Genomic DNA, 24216 nt, shown 5'->3' with positions numbered 1-24216 from the left:
ATTCTGAGAAATAAAAATTAGGAAGGAATAGAAAATATAAATAAATATAGGTATAATAAAAATAAGTAGAAAAAATAGAAAAATTAGGAATGACTAGAAGTCAACTGTGTTTGAGCATCAGTTAAAAATGTGAATAGATTATGTAATAAAAAAAAATTAAGGGGGTGGCTCTGTGGCGTAGTGGTTAAGTTCGTGTGCTCTGCTTCAGCAGCCCGAGGTTAGCGGGTTTGGATCCCGGGCACGGACCTACACACCGCTCATCAAGCCATGCTGTGGTGGCATCCCACACACAAAATAGAGGAAGATTGGCACAGATGTTAGCTCAGGGACAATCTTTCTCACCAACAAAAAAAAAAAAAAAAGAAAGAAAATGAAAGCCAAGTGAAGTGAAGATATATTTTCTAAATAAACATATTTTTAAAAAATTAAGGGGCCGGCCCCATGGCTTGGCGGTTAAGTGCGCACGCTCTGCTACTGGCGGCCTGGGTTTGGATCCCGGGCGCGCACCGACACACTGCTTCTCCGGCCATGCTGAGGCCACGTACCACATACAGCAACTAGAAGGATGTGCAACTATGACATACAACTATCTACTGGGGCTTTGGGGAGAAAAAGGAGGAGGATTGGCAATAGATATTAGCTCAGAGGCGGTCTTCCTCAGCAAAAAGAGGAGAATTAGCATGGATGTTAGCTCAGGGCTGATCTTCCTCACACACACACACACAAAAATTAAGTTTCTAGACATTAAAAAAAAAAAAAAAAAAGACAGTGTTGGCCGTCTCCCAAAAACTGTTTTGAGTACTCACTGACTTGGGAGTCTGTTGAAACTGACAGAGATAGCCCACAGGAGGGTGTCAGTGCACTCACCTTCTCCTCTGTCTACAAGAAAATCCCGAGGAGCACAGATGCCCTGGCCATCCTTTACCCAATAAATTTGTGAGCATCACCAGCTGAGGCACCAGGAATCCTCCTAGGGATGGACACTTTGAAAAGAAACTAGCCTGTGTTTCTTTTATGAGCCACACTGGCTATTAAGTTTTGGATGGTCTCCAGCTGCCCTGGTAAACACATCCATGGTTAATATTACCCCTTCTGGTCTGGTCCTGGCTTCAAGTACAACTGATGATTGGTCTTGTGATTTGATCAGAACTTTGAAACTTGAAGGTGTTTTTATTTATTCTTATCATTAATGGAAATCATATGAGACCTCCCTCCTGATTGTCTTTGAAAAGATAAAATAGAATTTTACAAATAAAAATTATTTGGGAGCAACTTACAGTTAATAGTATCAAATACTGCTATTGTGAAAAATTATAAACCATTAAAAATGAATTCTAGGTTTATTCCTGAATCTCCCCGGTGGCTGATATCCCAGAGAAGATTTAGAGAGGCTGAAGATATCATCCAAAAAGCTGCAAAAATAAACAACGTAGCGGCCCCAGGGGTGGTTTTTGATCCTGTGGAGGTAAGCATTTGTGGATGTCTCCTCTTGGGATCAGCTATGCAGTCTTGATTTTCTGGCATTTAATTTAATTCAGTATGTTTTGAGTGCCCACTCTGTACCAGGCTCTGTACAAAGCCTTAGAGACACAATGATGATTAAGTTCTGAGACAAAACCTACCTCAAAGGGCTGTGTATGAATTAAGTGAAATAATATATGTAAACTGCTTAGCATAGAGCAAGTGTTGATTAAATATTAGTTCCCTTCCCTTTTGCAAGTTTATCTCCAACTCTTTATCGGTATTGCTCCATACCATTGACGCAGCTACCTACTGGTGGTTTTCGAATGTCCAAATTAAGTGGAAAAAATGTGTTTGAAAGGTATTCCAACCATGAGTTCCCCCACTGTACCTTGAATCTTACCAAAGCCTGCTGAGGAAGCTGTACATGTCTTTAGTCTTGCTATGTTGTGTCTAGAAGCTTAAGACCTGAGAGCACAGGCTGGAGGATTCACCCCTGGAGGCACAAGGAAAAGCTGATGTTCTGTGGAGCAGCCGCACTTCCTTAAAGTCATGAGGACTTGTGGTGTTCTCGGCAATGCCCTTTGCCGGCTCCCGGAGAAAACAGGAAAAACTAGACACAGTTCCTATGCTTAAGGAGCATAGAATGTAACTAAGAGTGTCAAGAGGATTCGATGAAAGATAAATGATAACTTGAGAAAGGAAATAGCTATGTACCCAAGGAGTGGACACTGTGGGTCAGCAGAGAAAGAGAGCAAAGTGACTTGGGGCTGAAGAGGTGGGTCCAAACCAGGGAGGACACTTCAATAAGTGGGGAGCCTGGGGTAGGGCATTCCTGGCTAGGAGAAGGGTAGGGGACTGCTCAGGACACCCCAAGAAGACTAGCGTGGCTGCAGCGACAGTATGCATAGCCCACACTCAAGTCTGCACTACTGGCTACCCTAGAAGGCAGGGCTGTGTGGAGGGTGGTGGGTATGCCAGTGCTCCACCCCCAGGGCTTCCGCCATCCCTGGCCTCTGGGACCTTTGACAGAAGCAGAAACTATGACGATGGCTGGAGGATTAATTACAGTGGCTGTGAAGCCAAGCTCTCAGAGGGCTGCCAGGACAAACATCTCTTAATCTTTTACTCTTCAGATCAAGAATTCCATTCCCAGCCTTAGTCAATTTAACTGAATGCAAAAATAACATTGGGAGTATCTAACACTTCTGCATTTTGGGGCTTTTCTGGATGTTTATTGATATTTATTGGATATGTGGTCTGATTCCTATCTTTGAGGAATTTACAGCCTTCTAGCAGAGATTAGACCTACGTGGATGAAAGAAATCATAAAACATATCAGAGATATATTGATATGGACAAATAAGAATGAAGTCCAGTGTCAAAACACATGCTTCTGACAGCACCTTGTTCCTTCCTGCCATGAGCACATGGAGCCTGTCCTGGACAAGCCCGCCGAGGGAAAGGGAGCTCCTTCTTTCCCAAGGCCCAGTCATCTCCCCTGCTCACCTCTCAAATAGGGTCCTCTTTGTGAGGATCTGCAGAGTCCTGTGTCAGCAAATGCAGCCTGCTGAGAATGATAATGGAGAGCCTACCAGATGCCAGCCACAGCGTTCAGCTCACTTGATGCTCATGCTAGCCTTAGCTAGTAGGTACTACGGTAGGCCCATTTTTCAGGAGAGGAAACTGAGGTACAGAGAAGTTAAGTCATTTGCCCAGGATCACACAACTAAAAGTGTCACTAGGTCTCTCTGGTGCCAAAGTGCATGCTCTTAACAACTGCGCTTTCTTACCTCATGTTTGGGCAGTGGCATTAACGTGGACAGGAAAAAATATAGAGTAGTATCATCTTGGAAACTGGTCTTGGGCTTCTCTGGCTTCCCTTCTGAAGCACCTTCAACCTGCTTGTGGTACCTGGTCCAAAGACATTTTGGCAGTTCCACATGGGCCAGGGACAAGCACTATACAAGAATATTCTTGTCCTCAGGTTTCCAAACCTGGCTGCTTATCACAGTCATCCAAGGAGCTTTAAAAATACAGACTCCCAGGTCACTGGGCCCCAGGAAAGATTCAGAGTAAGCGAGCCCAGGGTGGGACCTGGCAATCTGCATGTTCACGAGGGCCCTGTGGAAGCACCAAGTGTTAGCACAGGCCCGATCCGCAGGTCCTGTCTGTGCATGGCACCACTCCCAGACCCTCCAGGAGGATATCTAGTTCCCACTAGTTTATGCCGGGGCTTTGCTTTGTCATAATAATAGAGTTATAGAGATCGGGGCATGTTTTAGAGCTGTACAGTCCAAATAGTGTAGAAGAAAAAAGGTAGTATGGCTGTGAGCTGCGTGAGGAGGTGTCTGATTATTCTTAGTAAGGATACTAATATCTGAGGAGCACCTGCTACAAAGGCAGGTCTGGCACTCCCACTTCCTTCATAATAGAATCTGCTTCCTCAGCCTCTTATTGCACACACACTGTAGGGCCACAAAGTCCTTGTACTTGATCCCAAAGAGATTCCTCACCTCAGAGCTTTGTAACTTTCTAGTTTCAATTCTAATAAGTGTGGTTATCTAGATTCCTAATGCATGGCAAGTTAACTTCAGTAAATTAAAAGTAAAGGAGGGAAGCCCATTGACAGCAGTATGAAATTGCCACTAACCCCTGACAGCTGGTGGCTCCTCCTCAATGGTGCAGGGATAATAATAATAGTTAAAATGCATTGTGCATTTACCATGGTTCAAGTACTATGCTAAGCTTTATATATATGATCTCATTTAATCTTTGCAACTCCCAGTTATTGTACCTGTTTTACAGAGAAGTAAACTAAGCCTCAGAGAGGATAAATAGCAACTTGCCCTAGGTCCCCCAGTTAACCCAAGTCTGTTCTGACACTGAGACAACAACAAGAAAAGTATAAAAAGCAGACATGGACCTCAAGGCAGTTTGGGGGTATATGGCCCTACCCACTCAACAGGCCCGAAGGATCATAGCTCAGTGTGATTAAGGTCACCCATAGTGATGACCATGAGTCAGGAAAGGCTATGTTAGCAGTCAGGTTTTATATAAAGAGACAGTGGAGCCAATGTTATATATTTAAAAGGTCTCTGTCTAAAATGAGTCACAAACATTTTAAAGTGTTAGAATAAGCATCATATGTGTAGATGCCCTTATTCCCTGCAAATTCTAGACTTCTAAACATATTCAAGGTGAAGTGAGAGTTACATGCATAAGTTTTTCCCATGCTGTCAAGGCTGAGGATACTTCCTCACTATCTCTTAATCTCATGGTCATTTGCATTATTTTAGCTACTGGAGCTAACATCCCTGAAGCAGCAGAAAGTCTTTATTCTGGACCTGTTTAGGACTCGGAATATTGCCACAATAACCATTATGTCTTTGCTGCTATGGTAAGTAATAAGTGATCTGGAGATGCGACATGCAGCACATAAGTATACAACTGATTTTCTTTAATTCAAGGGAACATCAGGGCAAGGCCTGGGTCTTCCTGAGACAAATAAAAATTACAGAATTCTGAGTTATTTGGAAATGCGTCAATTCAACTCATGGAATTGGATACTGAAAAAAAGCTCATGGGAACGATAGTTAAGTCTGCAGTACTGTGGCCCATGGAGAAAGAGTCTCTCCTGTCCTAAAGTTATTGAGATTAAGACTAATGATGTCCCTGGTGCCTGAAGCCGAGCTGCTGATTCAGCTCCTGCTTCCTGAAGCTGTACTGGCAGTTGATCAGTGAGGTTAGAATAACCTGAATCCCCACTGCTTGGATTGGAGTTTTGACAAGCTTTTTACACTTGCTAATAGCAAACTACCGAGTGATTTTAAGGCATAAAAATAATTAATTCACTTTGTAGACTATGTTTAATAATGTGTCTGCCAGGAAATGAGGAAGAAGAAAAAAGGAACATGCTTACTGTATGATGGTGGCACAAAAAAAATGATAATCAGAACTAGTAGGTTCAGACTGCAGCTTGTCTATTTTTAGGGCCACCCTGTTTTGCAATTAGAAGAAATCAATGAGAGAGTTTATGCCTCTGAATTAAGCAAGTGTGTCCTAGGCACATAGCTTTCCTCGCTGTAGACCTCCTTTGTTCTTACATGTCATTGATGCACACGAATCTTGAGCAGTAGCACGACTGAGCCGGTAATAAACCGGTCACCAGTTTATGTCAGCTGCGCTTACTACCAAATGTGAAAATCACTAAGATCCCTAGAGCAATAAAGTTTCATTTTTCATTTTGTTTTGGATTAGCCCTTGTGCTACCTAATCTAGTAGAGTCTGTATAAAAAGATTCAACAGTGTTCCTTAAAACATTTTTCAGATATCCTCTGCTTTCCACTCCTGTTAATAATAAGCAAATTTCTACGCAGGGGCGTCTGCATAGTGCACTCGTTTTTCCACAGAGAGGCTTTTACATGGAAGTTAACCGTAATGACAGAATGGGCAGTGCGCACTCTGTGAGACATTGAAGCATTACAGGACTTGCATTCTTTTCCCCAAAGTGAGTTTTACTAAATCAATTAGAATTTACTGTAAGTGGATCACAGTATTAAATATATATCTTTTTTTTTTTTTTTGGTAAGAATGAAATCTGGATTTTATGGTCACTGACTGACATTCTTTCTTCAAATAATAGCTGTAAGGGAATGAGGACATACAAACCGTTCAGGAAATATCGAAATTTGAAATTCACTAGACTAGGAGAAGTATTGTTGCATATTGGCATATCTGCACTAGTGCTCTCCAATAAAACTTTCTGCAGTGATGAAAATGTTTTATATCTGTGTTGTCCGTTATAGTAGCCACTAGGCACATATGGCTATTAAGCAATTGAAGGGTGGCTAGTGCAACTGAGCAACTGAATTTTTAATTTTATTTAATTTTAATTTATTTACTTTTAAGTAGCCGTGTGTGGCTAGTGGCTACTTGTAGGACAGCAAGATCTAGACAATTTCTTGACCATCATGAAATTTTAGAGTGATTCAGGCCATCCTTCTGTCATTCCTTTTTTTTTCTTTTGTTTTTCAGGATGCTAACCTCAGTGGGTTACTTTGCTCTATCTCTCAACACTCCTAATTTACATGGAGATGCCTACCTGAACTGTTTCCTCTCTGCCCTGATTGAAGTTCCAGCTTACATTACAGCCTGGCTGCTCCTGCGAACCCTGCCCAGGCGTTTTATCATAGCTGGAGTACTGTTCTTGGGAGGAGGTGTGCTTCTCTTATTTCAAGTGGTGCCTGCAGGTAAGAAGTAAACCAACATTAACAGCTTACCAGGAAAGATTCACATCTTGACTAGGCTAATTATTAGTCATGCTCCCTGTTTATGTGGCCTTTACATCATAAGCCATTCATAAGTCAGTTAGACAAATGATAGCTAACTATGTAGTTTCCTGTGTTCAGAACAACTCCCTTCAAACAGAAGAGTCGGCCTTGGAGAATAGGAAATCACTACCTGAAGAGGAAGAGTCATGCTCTCAGTCATCCCCTTTGTAGAAATATTCACCTAAACCCTTAAACCTCTTTCTTTCAGTCACAACCCTGATTCCCATTTCTTGCTACTTTCAAACCTTTTCCCTGAGGTATATATTCAAGTATTAGAGTTGGTAGTACATGCCAGTTCCAGTATAAAGTCAGTGATTTTTATGGTCTGTAATGTTTAAGTCAATAAAAAGCACACAAAGGGACAAATGCTTCCCTTTTCCCCTTATGTCTAATTTTCTCATATTATTAAAATGTTAATTCAATAGATTGTTGAGATGTAGTATTATACATAGAAATATAATTTCTTAATAATAGTAAACAGGATAGAAAGGATTGATCCTTCTCTTTGAAGATTAACCTTAACTGTATTAACATGCTAACAACTTACCAGGAAATTGTTGTAACAAGTAAAAATGGACAAAGGTCACTGGGTGCATCAATGATCTAGAATAACAGTAGAGCAAAGCACAAAGCAACCCCTCACTCTCCATCTTTGTCCATCTCCGATTTTTACGGCATTTGAAGAGAAAGTGTTAGTTGGGGAATATCTTTATATTATAAAAACATTCCCTTACAAGCAAAAAGGACACTAAAAGCAACTGAGTTATGAAAGTATCACTTCTCGAAGCACCTGAGTTTACACTGGGTCTCTTTTCCAGATTACAACTTCTTGTCCATTGGTCTGGTGATGTTAGGAAAATTCGGGATCACCTCTGCTTTCTCCATGCTGTATGTCTTCACTGCAGAGCTCTACCCAACACTCGTTAGGAACATGGCTGTGGGGGTCACATCCATGGCCTCCAGAGTGGGCAGCATCATTGCTCCCTACTTTGTTTACCTCGGTGAGATGCATTTTATCAGTTTGTTCTTTTTTTAAATATAAGTAATAGCTTTTCATTGTGAAAAATTCAAACAGCATAGGAAGTACTGGAAAAAGTACATGTTCACCTCTCCTCTCTTGGCTCCCCATATCACAGCCCTAGAAGTAACTAATATTAACAGTTTGGTGAGTAGCCCTTCAGACATTTTATTTTGCACAACATAAATATATATTTTCTTAAACACACAAACAAAATTGTATTATATATATTGTTTTACAGCTTTTTAAAAACTTAACATTGTATCAGAATAGCTTTCCATATTGGTATATATAGCTCTTTTACCTTCTTTCTAGTTAGTGTATAGTCTTCCAATGTATGTACATACATAATTTATTTAACTGGGCTCAACAGATGGACATTTAAGCCATTCCCAGGTTTTTGTTATTACAAATAACACTGCAATAAACATTCTCCTACTCCCTACACCCTTTATTAGTTTGTTTATGTATATTTGGATTCATGGATAGAGTCTTAGAAGTAAAATTGTTGGAGCAACTTAAAAATTTCATAGATATTGCCAAATTGAACTCTAAATACTGTGCAAAATTTACAGTCTAGATATCAGTATATGAGACTGCCTGTTTCCCTATATCCCCACCAACAATGGGGATTATCTGATTTTTTAATCATTGATAATCTCTTATGTGACAACTGGATATAATTGTTGCTTTCATTTCCATTTCTTTAATTATGAATTAGGTTGAGCATTTTTTCATATATTTATTGACATTCTATTTATTTTTCAGTGACCTGACTGTTCATATCTTTTGCCCATCTTTCTAATGGTTTATTCAACTTTTCATTTTTGATTTGTGAGAGCTCTTTGTAATTGAAAGAAATTAGCCCTCTGTATATATGTTGTAAATATTTTTCCTAGTTTATCATTTACATTGTGACTTTATGATATTTTTGCAATGCAGGAAATTTTAGTTTTTATCTAATCAAATTTATCAATCTGGAATAACATCACAGAGGGGCTTCAGTGGGATGTTCAGTGGGTATAAGATCTGGCACTCCAAGCCCAATCCTCATTAAGGACTCTACTGGTGAGAGATGTAGACACACTTCCTTAGTCTTCTGAGTTATCCATTGGTTACCTACTGGTTCAAACACATACATACACATATATCCCCAAAGACATATGAATTCTCAGAAAAGGTACACTCTAAATCCTTATAGAGAAAGAGAAAAATTTTCCTGTCTTAAACATACTCTGCACTGCTGCCCTGAACAACACAGGAGAAAGCCCATTATTAATGTAGAGTGATGTCATTTCCCCTTGTTCTTCCCTGTACTTTCAAACCATCCTCATATGGTCTAATAGTGGCCCATTGGTACATAAGAAATGGAGGAGTCTGAGACAGAGTTTTCTATTCCACAATAGCTATTCCTACTAGTGACACAGAGGCCTCAGAGAAGCTTCAAGATTAATGTTCTTTGTCAAGTAAAATCCTTGGGTGTATTGTTCCTCTGTAATCTCCATATGCAGAAGGGAAGCAAGATGAGGATCTATTATTCTCCTGTTGTAACGGCGGGCCCTCCAGGACCAGTTCAACTGACCCCATCTTATCAACAGAGTAATTATTTTTCAGAAAATTTGCAAAATCATGTAGCCAGAGCGTGTGCAGAAGAAGAAATCTTGACCTTAAATGACCATGGAACTAAAGATTCTCCTCCCTACGGAGCCAAAGGACTGAGACATAAAGTCAGACTCTTTTTTTTTTTGGTGAGGAACATCAGCCCTGAGCTAACATCCATGTCAGTCTTCCTCTTTTTGCTGAGGAAGATTGGCCCTGGGCTAACATCTGCGCCTATCTTCCTCCACTTTATATGGGACGCCGCCACACCATGGCCTGACAAGCGGTGCATCGGTGCGCGCCTGGGATCCGAACCCAGGCCGCTAGCAGCGGAGCGCGCGCACTTAACCGCTATGGCATGGGGCGGGCCCCTAAAGTCAGATTCTTATCAGAAGTGAGGGGTCCATCATTCAGGAAGATCTGGTGTTAAAATTCCTTCCCCACCTTATCATAAATGTTTAGAACCTCATCATAAATATTTACAACCTTACCATAAGTGTTTAGAACCTTACTATAAATGCTTGAAGCCCACCAATCAAAACCTGTCCTGCCAGTGTTTCCACATGCCAGCCTGTTCTCCCTAACCTCTTAAATTTCACGCCAAATCCTTAATCAGAGAGACAGATCTGAGGGCACATGCCTCCTGTATCCCTGCAGATTAATCTCACAGAATAAAGCTGATTTCTTTTCTCAAAAGCTGATGCCATAATTAATTGGTTTTTTAATGTGCATCAGTCAAGAGAACTCCAATTTTGTGCAGTAACAAATTTTGTTGACCACAAAGGGACAAGGTCCTGTAACCACCCACCCAAGGCTCTGGAGCCCCTGGTGGAGTGCGGGGTCTTTTCACTGGCTTTAAGTGGCTGCCTAGACATTTTTGTCTGGAGGCTTGGCTGATTGGATTCCCATTTCCCGCCATGGTGCCCCAGGTCACCTTGGCACTCTTTTTCCTTTTGAGAGAAGACACAGCTCTAGGATCCAACGTCTTTTGGGTGAGTGACCTCGTTAAAACACACCTGTGCCTAAAATTGTCTAATATTTCATAGAATTGTGGGTTAAGAGTCCCCACTGGGGAGATTTTGGTGGATTAAAGTCCCAAGGCTAGAATAGTGGGTTCAAAAGAGACAAGATAAGAGGGTTTCAGCTGCTGGGGCACTCAACGGATTGGGTTAGAGTCCCAAACTCTGGAGTAGGATCCCAGAGTACCCTAGGTTAGAGTCCCAGAGTATTGGATTTCTGTGTCTGTTCATATTTGTCTATGCTTGACTATTTTATTTGTTAAAATTGTCTGTTTGGGGACTGAGTTTCTCCATGACTGTAACAAACTCTCTTGAGAAATTACCTTATTTGTTGTGGCCACCTTGGAAAGAGCTCCCTAAAATGGAAATAACTGTAAACAGCTGGCAAGATAACCCAGGATAATTTAAAATTATAGTGGCCACTGTGGGCTCCTTTTGAGCTTTTGAACCAAAAAACTAAGAAATCTTTAAAGAGTCAAGTGCGCCACCTTCCAGCACAATTATTCAAAACCTAAAGGTTCTAGAAGCTATAAATGTTTACAAAGAACTGCAGAACCTTACCAAGCTTGTTTAGTGTCCTAAGGGCTTGGCTTAATACTTGTCAGGTGGAGGTCCCAAAAATACGATTGGACAAAAATGCAGTTGCACCCCATTTTCTGGTCTAAGATGGTCGGACAGAAATGTGGGTTGTACTCCCTTTTGAGGCGAAAAGTCGTACCAAACTGCCATCAGCCTAAGAGGAATTTCATTGGCCATTAGAAGGAACGTTCTGATTAGGTAAAATCATTTAAAAGTACACTTAAAAGTAAAAACTTCAAAATTCCAAAATAACCTTATTGAAAGTTTTGTTGCAAAAAGCTAATAGAAAATTAAGTTATAAAAGGTACCTAAAAGAAAAGCCTATTAGGTCACAGCTTTATGGACATCCCATACTCTACCTTCAAAGGAGGGCCTAAAATGAGCCCCTCCCAGAGTTAAAGAGACTCAGAGATTTTCTGGGAAACTGCTACCTTAAAGATTACTGGAATTGTTCAATACTGCCAAGTATAATTGCTGCTCTTCTTGGCTGAAACCTGACAAGATATTTGAAAGGATTTAGCAACTTAAAATCAGAAATTCAGCCAAACTGGAAGCTGATATTCAGAGCCTGATAGGAATTTTCTTTCCAGGCCTTTGTCCCTAAGTTAAAAATAAAACTAAGCACCCAGAGGGAAAGAAGCAAATCAGGGATGATGCAGTTGGAGAGGCAGAGCAACCTATAATGTCGTTTAAGTTACAACCCAATTTCTAAGGAATGAAGAGCAACTGTCCTTAAAAAAAAAAATCCTTGCAAGACTGGAAATGAAGCTCTGGAGGCAGTTTGGGTTCCGCCCATTTCCCTTATCTCAAAAGGCTTGCAAACTCTCTGAGAACTATCTAGCCCATTACCAATTCCTAAGACTAAAGAAAAGAAAAGGGAAAAAGGAAAAAAAACAGCCATAAGAGCACCCTTGCCCAAAATCTAGCATCTTGGGTGTCTTTTCCACAAATAGTAAAAAAACTTAAAACAAAATTTGGATTCAGTTATTCTTTCAAAACTAGTGAGCCTTATATTACTGTGCCTGATTCATGGAAGTAATTTTAAAACAATAGCTATGGAGACTCTCTGTATGTGTGTGTATATCTATGTTATATATATGTGATATTTTACCTCTGGATGGTATAATTTCTAAAGAGCTCTATTCAATTGGCTTAAAGTAAGCACTTATATAAATTATTTCTAAATGTAATAGAAATTAACCCAAATGTCTTTCAAGTTAACATGACATAAATTAATCTTTGGTAAATGAAAGCTTATTTAAGATTGTTGGTTTGATTAAAATGGACATGTCCTGACAGTTATCAGCACTGTATATGATGCAGACACACAGCCTTTACTCTATGTTTAGTGGTCAAATAAGCTGATCTTATCTCTGTTATAAAACTGGTTAGCAAAAATAATAACTTAAAATGATAGCTAATCTTGCCTAATGTCTCATGAAGTTTTGTAGGCAATCTAAATAATTATTGGGAATGAGAAAACTAAATAGATGTGAAAAAGATAAAAGTGTTGGGTGAAATTTTTAACAATAATTATGTGTTATGGCATGTGTATTTAAAATAAATCCAAAAATCTCTTTGGTAACTTGAAACTTCGAAGTTTTTCTAGGAGAAATTAAATGATAAAAAATTCATTGAATATCTTGGTCATTTTCAAATAAGATAAAATACTGAAACTTTCTTGCTAAACGTGTCTAAGTTTATCTACTTTTGGCTTCTTATTACAGAGAAACTAAAAGATGTTTGGGTCTATTAGTACATGTGTCTTGTATTTTATTAAAAATTGTACTATGAAGTAGCATGTTTTTAGAAATTATGAAAAGTGTTTATAAACTTGCCAAACTACAGAATGCTAATGTAAAAGACAGTTCATAATTGCTCACTTCTTAGTTTTCACTAAAAATAAAGGTCAGTAAGGGTTGAGAATTCTAATTAATATATGTGATTAAAGCTACTAAAAATTAATAAGGAAAACATCTTTGTAGTCAAGGAAAGTAAAAGGTATGCTTTCAGTAAAGAAGGTGTAAAGAATGAAAATATTTTTATTTGTTTTGTTAAGAAAGATAAATTTGTCCTAGAGAAAGAAAGAAGGCATGGTACAAATTCAGAATGTAAAAAGAAAGTTATAGAAGATTTGTTGAAGAGGAACCCTGAGGAAAAAATTTTGCTCGTGGTCAAGTTGGCTAAGATCAAAATTAATTTAATTAAGTAAATAAGTTTTAATATAAAAAGAAAGCTGGTACAAAAATTAAAATTTGGTTTTCTTTCTCTTAAAAGGATAATTTTCTTAAACTTTTAGTCTGTTCTTGATAAAGAGATTATGAAAGGTATTTTTCTTTGAGTAGTCTACCAGAAGGGTAGGGATTTTATGTTTTATCAAAATTAGTTTCCTGTATTATTTTTATCAGGTCCTTAATCACAGGTGCTAAGGTTTTTCTTATAGCTATTTAATTTTCTGCATTCACCTGAAAATCTTTAATTGTCACCATGGTTAAATGGATAACTAAGCATTGTTTCATAGGGACTTACAACATTATGTTGGTAAATGTTATTGATATAAGTGTTTTAAAAATTATATAACATTCCTAAAATTCTGATCTGTCCTGGTTGTCAGCTATAATTCTAGTTATCTTAGAGTGTTGTATGTCACAGAAATAACCAAGTTTCTTTGTCAATTGCCATTTTTAAGTCTTTTGTCATTTACAGACAGTTTTGTTTTACTCTGCTTTTGCAAATGTTTCATCTTCAGAGAGACTCAAGGAAAGGACTTTGACACTTACTCTAGATTACAGGTTTCTGATAAACTTTCAGATTATAAAACTGAGCTGGGTAGGAAATTACAGAAGTCTAATGGAGAAACTGATGGCCTCATAAAACTGCTAACAGAGGATTAAGATCCAGAATAGATTACACAGGACTGAATGAACTGATTAGGATGATTTCAATTTTTATGACATTTTGTTTGAGATATTGCTGATTTTCAATGTTTTGTTTTTTCAGATTTAAGGAAACATTTTTCTTTTTTCTCTTAAGCTAACTATGACTTATAGTAATTTGGTAAATTATACCTTTGTAGGCAGAATTGAAACATTTATCTTTTTCTCCCTACCTGATCCCTCCAGAATTTGCAAACTCTTGATGAGTGAGCATTCTTATGTTCATGGCAATATAGTTATTTGCATAAGTTCAATAAGAATCTGATCTCCTTATAGCAAGACACAATTGGAAATATTGGTTATATTACCAAGGCCTTAACCGGAATGTCATATTTGAGAAAGACATGCATAGCTTCAGATATGACCAGCCAGCTTTTGAAGAACAAAGATTCACTTTGTGAAATAAAGCCACTTAGAAATCTTGGCCTGGTACCTTGCTTACAGGTTCCCAGCAACCTTACCAGGTGAGTAAAGAAGGTCACTACCCTAGCAGGTGCAAAAAACCTCAGGATGTTTTGAGGAACTTCAAGAAAAGAGAGGAATTCACCCAATTCTATAGGTATTGCAGGCAGTCTGATGACAAGTCCTTGGCTTGGTTTTCCTGGCCTCGAGAGGCCTTTAAAGTTCAATTTGAGATTCCTTATGAAAAGTTCCAGCAAAGCAAATTTAAAAGAGCCTATATGATCAATTGCTATTCTTGCTGTACTTATGTAAATAATTGGACCAAGTTTATTGAAGCTAGACTTATTTTGCCAGCCAATTAGTCCTAATTTGGATATCTTTGGTAAAATGAGGGTGATTTTAGAGAGAAAAATTATGTTTCATTAGAAACTATAGTACACATTCATGGATATTAGATTCTAGTTCTGATCATTGTCTTTGAGGTTTTTGTTGTATATCTGTAACTTGGACTGGATCCTGAATTCTTCTAGTCTCCTGAAATATCTGGCTATAAATCTCAAAACTAACACTTTCAATTTTTTCTATCATTTTCATTTGGAATCATTGAGAACTGAAATGACCCTTTTTCTTGAAGCCCTGAAAACTGAAGCTGGACATCTTTATATAAACTTAAGAGAGATTCATGTCTCTCAGAAAGATACCTGAACACTTGATGACATCATCAGAGACATTTCAGACTGCAAAAGATGCTTTGACCCTGCCATCTAGAAATCTTTTGACTGGCTGCCCCCTGGGCTCAGAAACTGGTTTATGATTTGCTCCAACCATTAACCTTGTTTTTCTTTTTGTTTCTCTAGAAATGCTTCTTATTAAATACCTAGTTACTTGCTTACAGAATATAGGCCTAACTTTGGGAGCCCACTTCCATCACCTTCTTACTAAGAGACTGGTTCAGTGAGATGGAACAACCTACACCCCTTATCAACAGGAAGAAGCTAGAGCAGTCATCGCCCTATATCTCTCAAGAATGAGGAATGGACAACAAAAAGCGGGGATTTGTAACCACGGGCCCTCCAGGACCAGTTCAACTGACCCCATCTTAAAAACAGAGTAATTGAGAAATTGTCTTTCAGAAAATTTGCAAAGTCATGTAGCCAGAGCATGTACAGAAGAAGACATCTTGACCTGAAATGACCATGGAACCAAAGGACTGGGACATGACTGGAACTTCAAAGTCAGACTCTTATCAAAAGCAAGGGGTCCATCATTCAGGAAGATATGGTGTTAAAATTCCTTCCCCACCTTACCATAAATGTTTAGAACCTCATCATAAGACCTCATCATTTAGAACCTTACCATAAATGCTTGAAGGCCACCAATCAAAACCTGTCCCACCAGCATTTCCACATGCCATCCTGTTCTCCCTAACCTCTTAAATTTTGCCCCAAATACTGAATTGGGGAGATAGATCTGAGGGCATATGCCCCCTGTCTCCCTGCAGATGAATCTCACAGAATAAAGCTGATTTCTTTTTCCAAGAGCTAATGCCATAATTAATTTTTTTATGTGAATCAGGCAAGAGAACCCCAATTTTGTGCAGTAACACTGTGTGAGTAACACCAGATAAAGAAGAAGTGGAGTGGTTCTTCCAATTACTTGTAAAACCAAGACATATAAATGCTACAAAAAGAAACCAAAGCCAGGCACAGTGCTTTCACAGTGCCTGACATTTATTGATTTAAACTACATCGAAAATATTACTTAGATTTTTTTTAAAAAGTCTCATGGATCTGTGGACCTAGCTTTCCACTACAGCCTACTGATTTGGGCAAAAGCAAAGATCACACCAGTCAAAAGAGCCAGTACCAGTCCTTGAAACATCCTGGTCAACCTCTTTCCCCTTGATATCCTCCTGTCACCCATCTCCACTTACCTCCACCTTAAGAGGAGAACTTTGGTAGGCCAAGATTTCTATCAAAGGAACATGTGTCACACATGATTAAGTACTAGCTTAAAGAATACCAGTTGACATGAAAGACCTTAGGAAAATTCAAAATCAAGTAGGCACATGATCTGCCAAAGGCAATGGCATCTGCCAAAAAGAAACTGTGATCTTTTGCATACTTTATTTCTCCTGAAAATGTTCAGATTTAAAACTTCTTTCAAATACTGTTTGCTATCTTTACAAAATGCTTCTCAAGAGCATATGGAGAATCCCTGTATCTAACTGATGTCCTCATGCCTTACAGGTGCTTACAACAGAGTTCTGCCCTACATCCTCATGGGCACCCTGACTGTCCTGAACGGAATCATCACCCTTTTATTCCCTGAAAGTTTTGGAATGGCTCTGCCAGAGACCTTAGAGCAGATGCAGAAAGTGAAAGGGTAAGTGGAACTTAAAAAAAATGAAACCAAAATTTCTTGGAAAGAATAAACATGCAAGCATAGCTAGGAAGGTTCTGAAGAAGAAGAAAAAGTGGAGATTAGCTCTATCAGATAATAAAGCGTATTACTAGGGAATGGTAATTAAAACAGTGTGATAATACTATAGGAATAGAAATCAATGCAATGATTAGAATAATCAGAATTAAACTCAAGAAAATATGAGAATTCAGTGCATGATAAAAAGTAGCAATTCAGAATCAGTGGGGAAAGTTAGATTATTCGGTAAAAGGTGTTAGAACATTCAGCTAGCCTTTTTGGATAAATAAAAAACTTGAATCCTAGTTCAAAATACATTAAGACAAATTCCAGAAAGATTAAAAACGTAGGCCTAAAAATGTAAAATCATAAATGTACCAGAAGAAAACATAAATATTTTTATAACCTTCCAGAATGCCTGAGTATGAGATGAAAAGCAAAGAGCCATGATGGAAAAGACTGATATATCTGATTATGTAATTTTAGAATTGTTGGCACAGGAAAAAAGAACCCATAAATAAAGACAAAGGTCAACCAGCCAGGGGAGAAATATTTGCAACACACAATATAGACACAGGATTAACATACCTAATACACAGGAAACTCTTAGCATTTAATGAGAAAAAGACAAACAGCTCAGTAGGAAAATTGACAAAGGACATGAACAAGCAGTTTACGGAAAAGGAAATTTCAGTGGCAGATAAATACATGAAAAATAAATATTTATCCATATTAATAAATAAATACAAAATAAAACAATTCAATATCATTTTTTTGGCCTATGAGTTTATGAGGATTTTTCCTCCTGACACCAACCAATTCTAACACCAACTGAGTATCCTATAATTCAATTCAATTCTAACACTAACTACCTGGAGTTTGCATCAGACTCCACAGGTTTAAGGGCTCAGTCCCACAAGACTGCCCTCACTTCAGATGCCAGTTTCAAGTATCAGGTCCCCACACTTCTGTCCATCTTGGCTTTAAAATTGGGTGTTTCCACAACACCCCTCTTCAAGTTCAGTAATTTGCTAGAACGACTCACAGTACTCAGGAAAACACTTTCCTTACTATTACCAGTTTGTTATAAAGGTTACAAACGAACAACCAGATGAAGAGGTACACAGGATGAGGTCCAGAAAAGTCCAGATTGCAGGAGATTCTGTCCCTGTGGTGTTGGGGAGCGTCACCATCCTGGCACATGGATGTGTTTGCCAATTCAGAAGCTCTTCAAACCCCAGTGTTTAGGGGGTTTTATGGAGGTTTCATCACATAGGCATGATCGGTTATTAATTCTTCAGTCTCCAGCCCCTCTCCCCTCCCTGGAGGTTGGGGGGTGGGGCTGAAAGTTCCAGGCTTCTAATCAAGGCTTGGCTTTTCTGGTCACCAGCCCCCATCTGCAGCTATGTAGGGGCCCTGCCAAGAGTCTCCTCAAGTGAATAAAAGACAAGACACTCCTGTTACCCCATCACTCAGGAAATTACAATGGATTTAGGAACTCTGTCAGGAATGGGGACAAAAACCAAATATCTTTCTGTATCATATATTGGCAAACATTTAAAAGATTAGTGGTATGGTAGGGGAAGTTTAGATTCTAGAGTGAAACTGCCTGGCTTCAAATCCCGGAACTATTGCATAAATTTGGGCAAATTACTTAATTTTCACTAAACCTCAGTATGCCTATCTATTATAGGGGAGTAATTCATGCGGCTATTGTGAGGTTATATAAGATAATGTGTTTTTAGTGCCCGGCAATGATAAAGATAAGTCTATATGTGAATGAATTCTGATCCCTGACAGAACATGAACAGCAAAAGGTGCCCATTTTTGATAAGTTGTTTTCTTCTAATGATATAATTACTTCAATATCAACTCTAACTTGCCAAGAACTTCATGCTTACCCCTCTATCCTTTCCTCAGGGAAACTGTAAAAGAGTGTAAATTCTGGGTTTTGTTTACATTTAATTAAGAAAATGGCTCCAAATATTCAAAATCATAAAATACTAGTTCTAGACTCATGAGGTTCTTATTAGAGTTAAAATAATTATTTGTTCATTAACTGGAGAAATGTTTTTCAGTGTCAGTTTGGCATTTTGAGGAAGAGAATCTTGAATATTTAATTTTCTTTAGCACCTATCTTATTTTCAGGTTCAGATCTGGGAAAAAAACAAAAGATTCCGTGGACAAAGAAGAAAATCCCAAAGTTCTAATAACTTCATTCTGATAAAATTTCTACCCCATTTGGGTAACTGAAAAACAGATACATAAGACTCTGTGAAGAAACCAAAGCTTTTCCTGATGAAATGGACTGACTATAATGATTAACACTAAAACAGACCTTGCTGTTGAGAAATGCTTGTCATAGAGCAAACTCTGGACCGCTCTTCAGATAATCTCCTTATTTCTCAAAACAAACCATTTCTAGAGGGTTCTCCTTGCTAATTAATTCGATGAAATGGGTTTGTAAGATTTTTTGAAAATGTGTTGGTCAAAGATTGGTAAATCCATATGAAGATTAACACTTATTTCCAAACATATAAATATTATACAAAGAAAAAGAATGTCATTGTATTAACACAATTATCAGGTGACAACTGTGTGTGTGTGTATAACTGAAACAGCACATTAAAAATTGTAGTAGTTTTTGAAGTGAACTCATATGCCGCTGTAACCAAATGATTATATGCAGTATTCCTATCCAGAAAATGTTATACGCTCGTTTGAGAGGAATTGATGGCAGATATTAATAGTGTTTCACAAGTGAAATGCAGCAAGAGATCAAGTAGCCTGGCTCATGGCCTATTGGCCTTTAAGAGGGGAACCAAGGCGGTTCCTAGCTATAATTTCAACAGCTACAGCTCACAGCCTATTGAATGGTGCACATTTGTTGTGCTCTCTTTGAGCATGTGACTAAGCCTTCTGTTTCCTAAGACTGTTTATTTCACTGGTAAACAGAGACTCAGGAAAACTGCACAAACCAGTTAGATTGGTAGAGATGGTCTCTATGCCCCACAGCCTAGAAGGGTCAGCACCCAGGAAGAAGGCTGTCCACGCCAACAATCTGGAGAGCTTTTAAAACAGTTCTTTCCATCAATACATACCTTCCTAAGCACGGTATGCAGCTGTATTCTCTCCAACCAGTCAGCAATAGCAGAACCTCAGTTCCACGAATGAGCAGCGTAAAAGATAAAAGCCGCTAACAGGATAACGTGTTACCATAAGCTCAGAAAATAAATGTCAGCTCTGTGTCTCACCATGGTTTAGGCATGCTGAGATGTTAACAAAGCAAGAAGTGAGTCCTGGAGACTCCGGGCACATGCTTTCATTGAAAGTGGCTTCTCTGAGAGCAGCACGGTGACAAGCTACTGACCCTTTAACATATCCAGTGCCATGGTGCACTTGTAGGAATAGGCAGCCACTGGTTTTTGATGCTGCTTGGTGGCATCATCTCCTAAAACTAACTATCCCCCAATGCAAATTTTCACTATCTAAATATTTTTCAAAGGAACCTTTGATATAACATCTTGATCAACTGTCCTTATTATTTCAAGATCCTTATCTTTAACTTTTCTGATTAACTCAGAAATTTTTCTCTATATTGCCATATTTCTTACACATGTTTTATATCTGAAGCACTGACACACTGATCCTACTTTTTGATTGTTACTTTAAAATCCACTAGAATATCTTAGAATAGTTTATGCTTTGTCATTGGGAATGCAGGTGTGCAGCTGCATCCACCCAGCGCTTTTTTCTCCCCCATTGACGAAGCCTGTGTGGATCACCCTTCCACCTACCCCACAGGGCACTGGGCTGCCTGTCTCTCAGCGAGTGGGTCATGCTGCTTCCCTAAAAGCTCTCCTTGAACTTCCTTCCCACCAACAGTGACTGTTCACTCCTCTGTGCTCTCGTGTACTTGTTACCCTCATTCACTTGGGCTCCTGTCTTGTTGCTAGGGACTTTCTCTTGCTTATCTTTCTATCCTGCATAGTGCTGCTTAGTATAGTGCTTTCTTTCATGTAACAGGCATTTGATAAATATTCATTTTAATTAAAATACTTTGTAACTCTAGCTTGGTGAAAATGTTATGTTTGATACATAGACATCTGAATTTTTAAATACCTAAATATTAAATGCTCTTAAAGCTTTTTCTAAATATAAAAAGTAGGGATTGATAATTAACTTTTATTACTGTTTGTACAGGTGCTTTATATTTTGTGGTAGTAAGAGATGACTTTTTTAAAAATCTGTTTATAAAGAGGCAATAAGTACACAAATGATTATCTCTTTGGTAGTTCAAAGACAAAGTAGATCAATACATGTCAAAATAGTATTTTATTAAATTCAAGATATATTCCTGATTTTTAAAAACGACTTTTAAAGTTAGTTCTACAAGGCAGCTTCTGGAGCAATCTCAGACTGACAGCCAATATTACACTGCATGTTAGAATGAAACACTAGAGGCATCCCATTAACAGAAATTATATGGATACATGATTTAGCACCTTTTATTTTCAACATTTTGGGGTACATTTTAGTAACTATAGTCATAGTACAAAATATAAATAAGAAGTAAAACCTTAGAAAATAGACAAAATTATCAATATTATGAGGAGCATATAATATTTTTTATTTATTTTTAAAATCCAAGAGAATTAACTGAAAATTCTTTCATTTAAAAGGTTCAGTTTATGTGGAGGTATATAAGAAGTGTCCATAAATCAGCAAATTTTTATGTACTAGAAATAACCACCTAGAAAATATACTGGAAAAAAACAGGATCCATTCATAACAGTCATAAAATACCTAGAAATAATCTTAATAAATGTATAAAATCTAAGTGAAGAAATTATTCCATTTAAGACTTAAATGGAGACATGCCATGTTCCTGAATGGGTAGAATGAACACTGTGAACCTGCCATTCTTACCAAATTAATTTACTACTGTAACATAATTAAAATTAATATTTCAATAAAATAGTTTAGGAACTTAAAAAAGAATTCTAAAGGGCATTTGAAACAATAAGACTGTCTACAAAGTTTTTGGGAAAAAAAAGAGTGGTAAGGTGAAATATTCCCTCACAGATCTAAAAAAACAGAGAAAGATAAATCAGTGAAATGGGACAGGTAGCCCAAAAATAGACCTAAATGTTTATAAAATTGTAACATATGATAAAGATATATTGCAAATTATCAAGAAAATGATAAATTATTCAAAACTAGTGCTGGGACAATTGATAAGCTGGAAAACTGGTAAAAATTGAAAAAACTGAAAAAAATATAGCATCACCATAAAACATCAGATTAATTCTTAATGGATTAGAGAGTCAAAACAAAAAATTAAACAAATAAATGAAATCTAAGAATAGATAGGGAATTAAATTAAAGGTAAAAATAAATAGATTTTGCTCTAAATTTTCAAAAAGTCCTGTACATCAAAAATCTTAAAATTAACACAAGTTGGAAAAATATTAACAAAAATAAATTGGACAGTTGTTGTCCTTTCTATTTATGCATCGATTTTAAAAGTACCACTAATACTCAAGTTAAAGCAGATAGCAAGAAGGTTAAGTGCACAGCCTTTGGAGACCAGTGTTCCTGGGCTTGATGCTGGCTGTCACTTATCAGCTATGTGGCCTTGAGCAAGTTATAGTTATCCTAAACCTCAGCTTCTTAATTTGTAAAAAGAGGCTAATAGTAGTTCCATGGGGTGGTTGTGGGGATTACATGAGATAATGCATATATTTAGCCAATGCCTGGCAGGCTTAGATGTTTTCTCTCTCTCATCTCACTAAATTCCATAGTTAATTATTATAATCAACTTCATTGCCCCTTTCTTAATCTGCCTTACTCTTTGGGGCAAACTACAATGCTGGTTAAATCCAACCCTCAACCAACTTCACCTGCACAGCTAAATGTAGCTGGAAAAAAATATGCAAATATGCTGACTGGTCTCACTTTAAATTAATCATCAGCCATTTCAAGAAGAGCCTTGTTGCTGACTGACAGTCATGCTCCATTGCCCTGCTCCATTCTCTATCCTCAGTGACCTTTCTCTTCAGAACTCCAACATCTCCTCCCCGTGCTCACCCTCAGCTGTGTCTTTGCTTCCTATCTCACCTAGAAATAGAAGTAATGGGAAAGAACTTCCACAGATTCTAACCACTGTAATCCACCAACCTAACTGCATCTGTACCCACACAATCTGTCTTTTCTCCTGTTACTTGAGATAAACTGTCTCTGCTCCTAGCACAGGCTTTGTCCTCTCTCTCTGTCTCTTTCTCTCTCTCTCTCTCTCAAGCTCTCTCTGTCCTCTCTCTCTCTCTCTCTATCTCAAGCTCTCTCTGTCCTTATGCACTTGGTGCCCCTGCCCCCTTACCTACTCAAGGACATTGCTCCAGCAATTCTCCTAACTCTCTCCCCCATCATCAGTCTTTTCCTTTTCTACCGAATCTTTCTCATTCACCATGCAAACATGCTGTTATTTTTACAATGATGAAAAGGCTCTCTCTTGACCCCACTTCTGCCTTTGACTACTGCCCCATTTCACCTTGTCCCTTTATAGCAAAACTCCTCAAAAGATGGCTCTATACTTGCTGCTTCCAGTTTTCTCTCGAATCCACTGCAATTAAGCTTTAGTCCCCACCTCTGCACCAGAACAGCTTTTATCAAGGTCCCCAATGATCTGCATGTTTTTTGATTCAATGGTCAATTCATAGTCCTCATCTTACCTGCCTTCTCAAGGCATCAGATAAACTGAGTTCTCTTTCTTTGAAATGCTTTCCAGGACACCACATTTGCTTGGTTTTCCTCTTACTTTTTTGGTTGCTCCTTCACAGTCTCCTTTGCTGGTTCTTCCTCATCTCCTCTACTGCTTACCATTGGAACGTCCAGAACTTAGTCTTTGATCCTCTTCCTTTTTTGAAAAATCCAATCACATGATTTTAAATACCATCTGTACATTAACAACTACCAAATACATAGAGAGCTTAACTCCAGGCTCACACACCAACTGCCTACTCAATATCCTCACTTGGAAATCTAATGAGTATCTCAAACCTAACATGTCCAAATTTAGTATGTGCTCTTGATTCCTCTCCAAATCTGCTCTTCCTGAAGTCTTCCCTGTCTCAGTCAGTGGCAACTCCATTTTTCCGATTGCTCTTTCTCTCATATCCCATATCCAATATGTCAATAAAGTCTTTGGCCATAATTTCACCATACCTAGAATTTAATTTCTTGACTGGATTCTGTTAGCTTCCTAACTGGTCCCTCCTCTTTAATTCTGCTCCTGCCCTCCTTCAGTCTATTCTCAGCATAGCAGTCTGAGTTATCTAAACGAGATCATGTCACTTCTGCTCAAAACCTTCCAATAGCTTTCCATCTCAGTCAGATTTTTTAAAAGCCAGTCTTTATAATAGTGCATAAGTCAGATGATCACATGTCCC

At 38.2% G+C, this 24216-nt stretch overlaps 1 protein-coding gene across 2 annotated transcripts in view; it reads left to right on the top strand.

Moving 5' to 3' along the window:
* The window catches only part of SLC22A4 (solute carrier family 22 member 4), a 56603-nt gene extending 32651 nt beyond the window's left edge, over positions 1 to 23952 (top strand). For both annotated transcript variants that reach the window (XM_004420220.3, XM_087429831.1), the window contains 6 exons: positions 1339 to 1465; positions 4761 to 4861; positions 6499 to 6713; positions 7613 to 7795; positions 16597 to 16732; positions 18917 to 23952. In XM_004420220.3, the coding sequence (XP_004420277.1) occupies positions 1339 to 1465; positions 4761 to 4861; positions 6499 to 6713; positions 7613 to 7795; positions 16597 to 16732; positions 18917 to 18992 (838 nt within the window). In that variant the 3' untranslated portion in view covers positions 18993 to 23952. The remainder of the gene's footprint in view (positions 1 to 1338; positions 1466 to 4760; positions 4862 to 6498; positions 6714 to 7612; positions 7796 to 16596; positions 16733 to 18916) is intronic.
* Positions 23953 to 24216: the final 264 nt, after the last annotated feature.

This window comes from Ceratotherium simum, chromosome 4 (genome assembly GCF_057802395.1).
Source record: "Ceratotherium simum simum isolate JZ-2026a chromosome 4, ASM5780239v1, whole genome shotgun sequence".
In the NCBI taxonomy this organism is placed as follows: Eukaryota; Metazoa; Chordata; class Mammalia; order Perissodactyla; family Rhinocerotidae; genus Ceratotherium; species Ceratotherium simum.
Note: the sequence above shows the minus strand (reverse complement) of the source record. Positions and strands in the feature narration are given on the sequence as shown.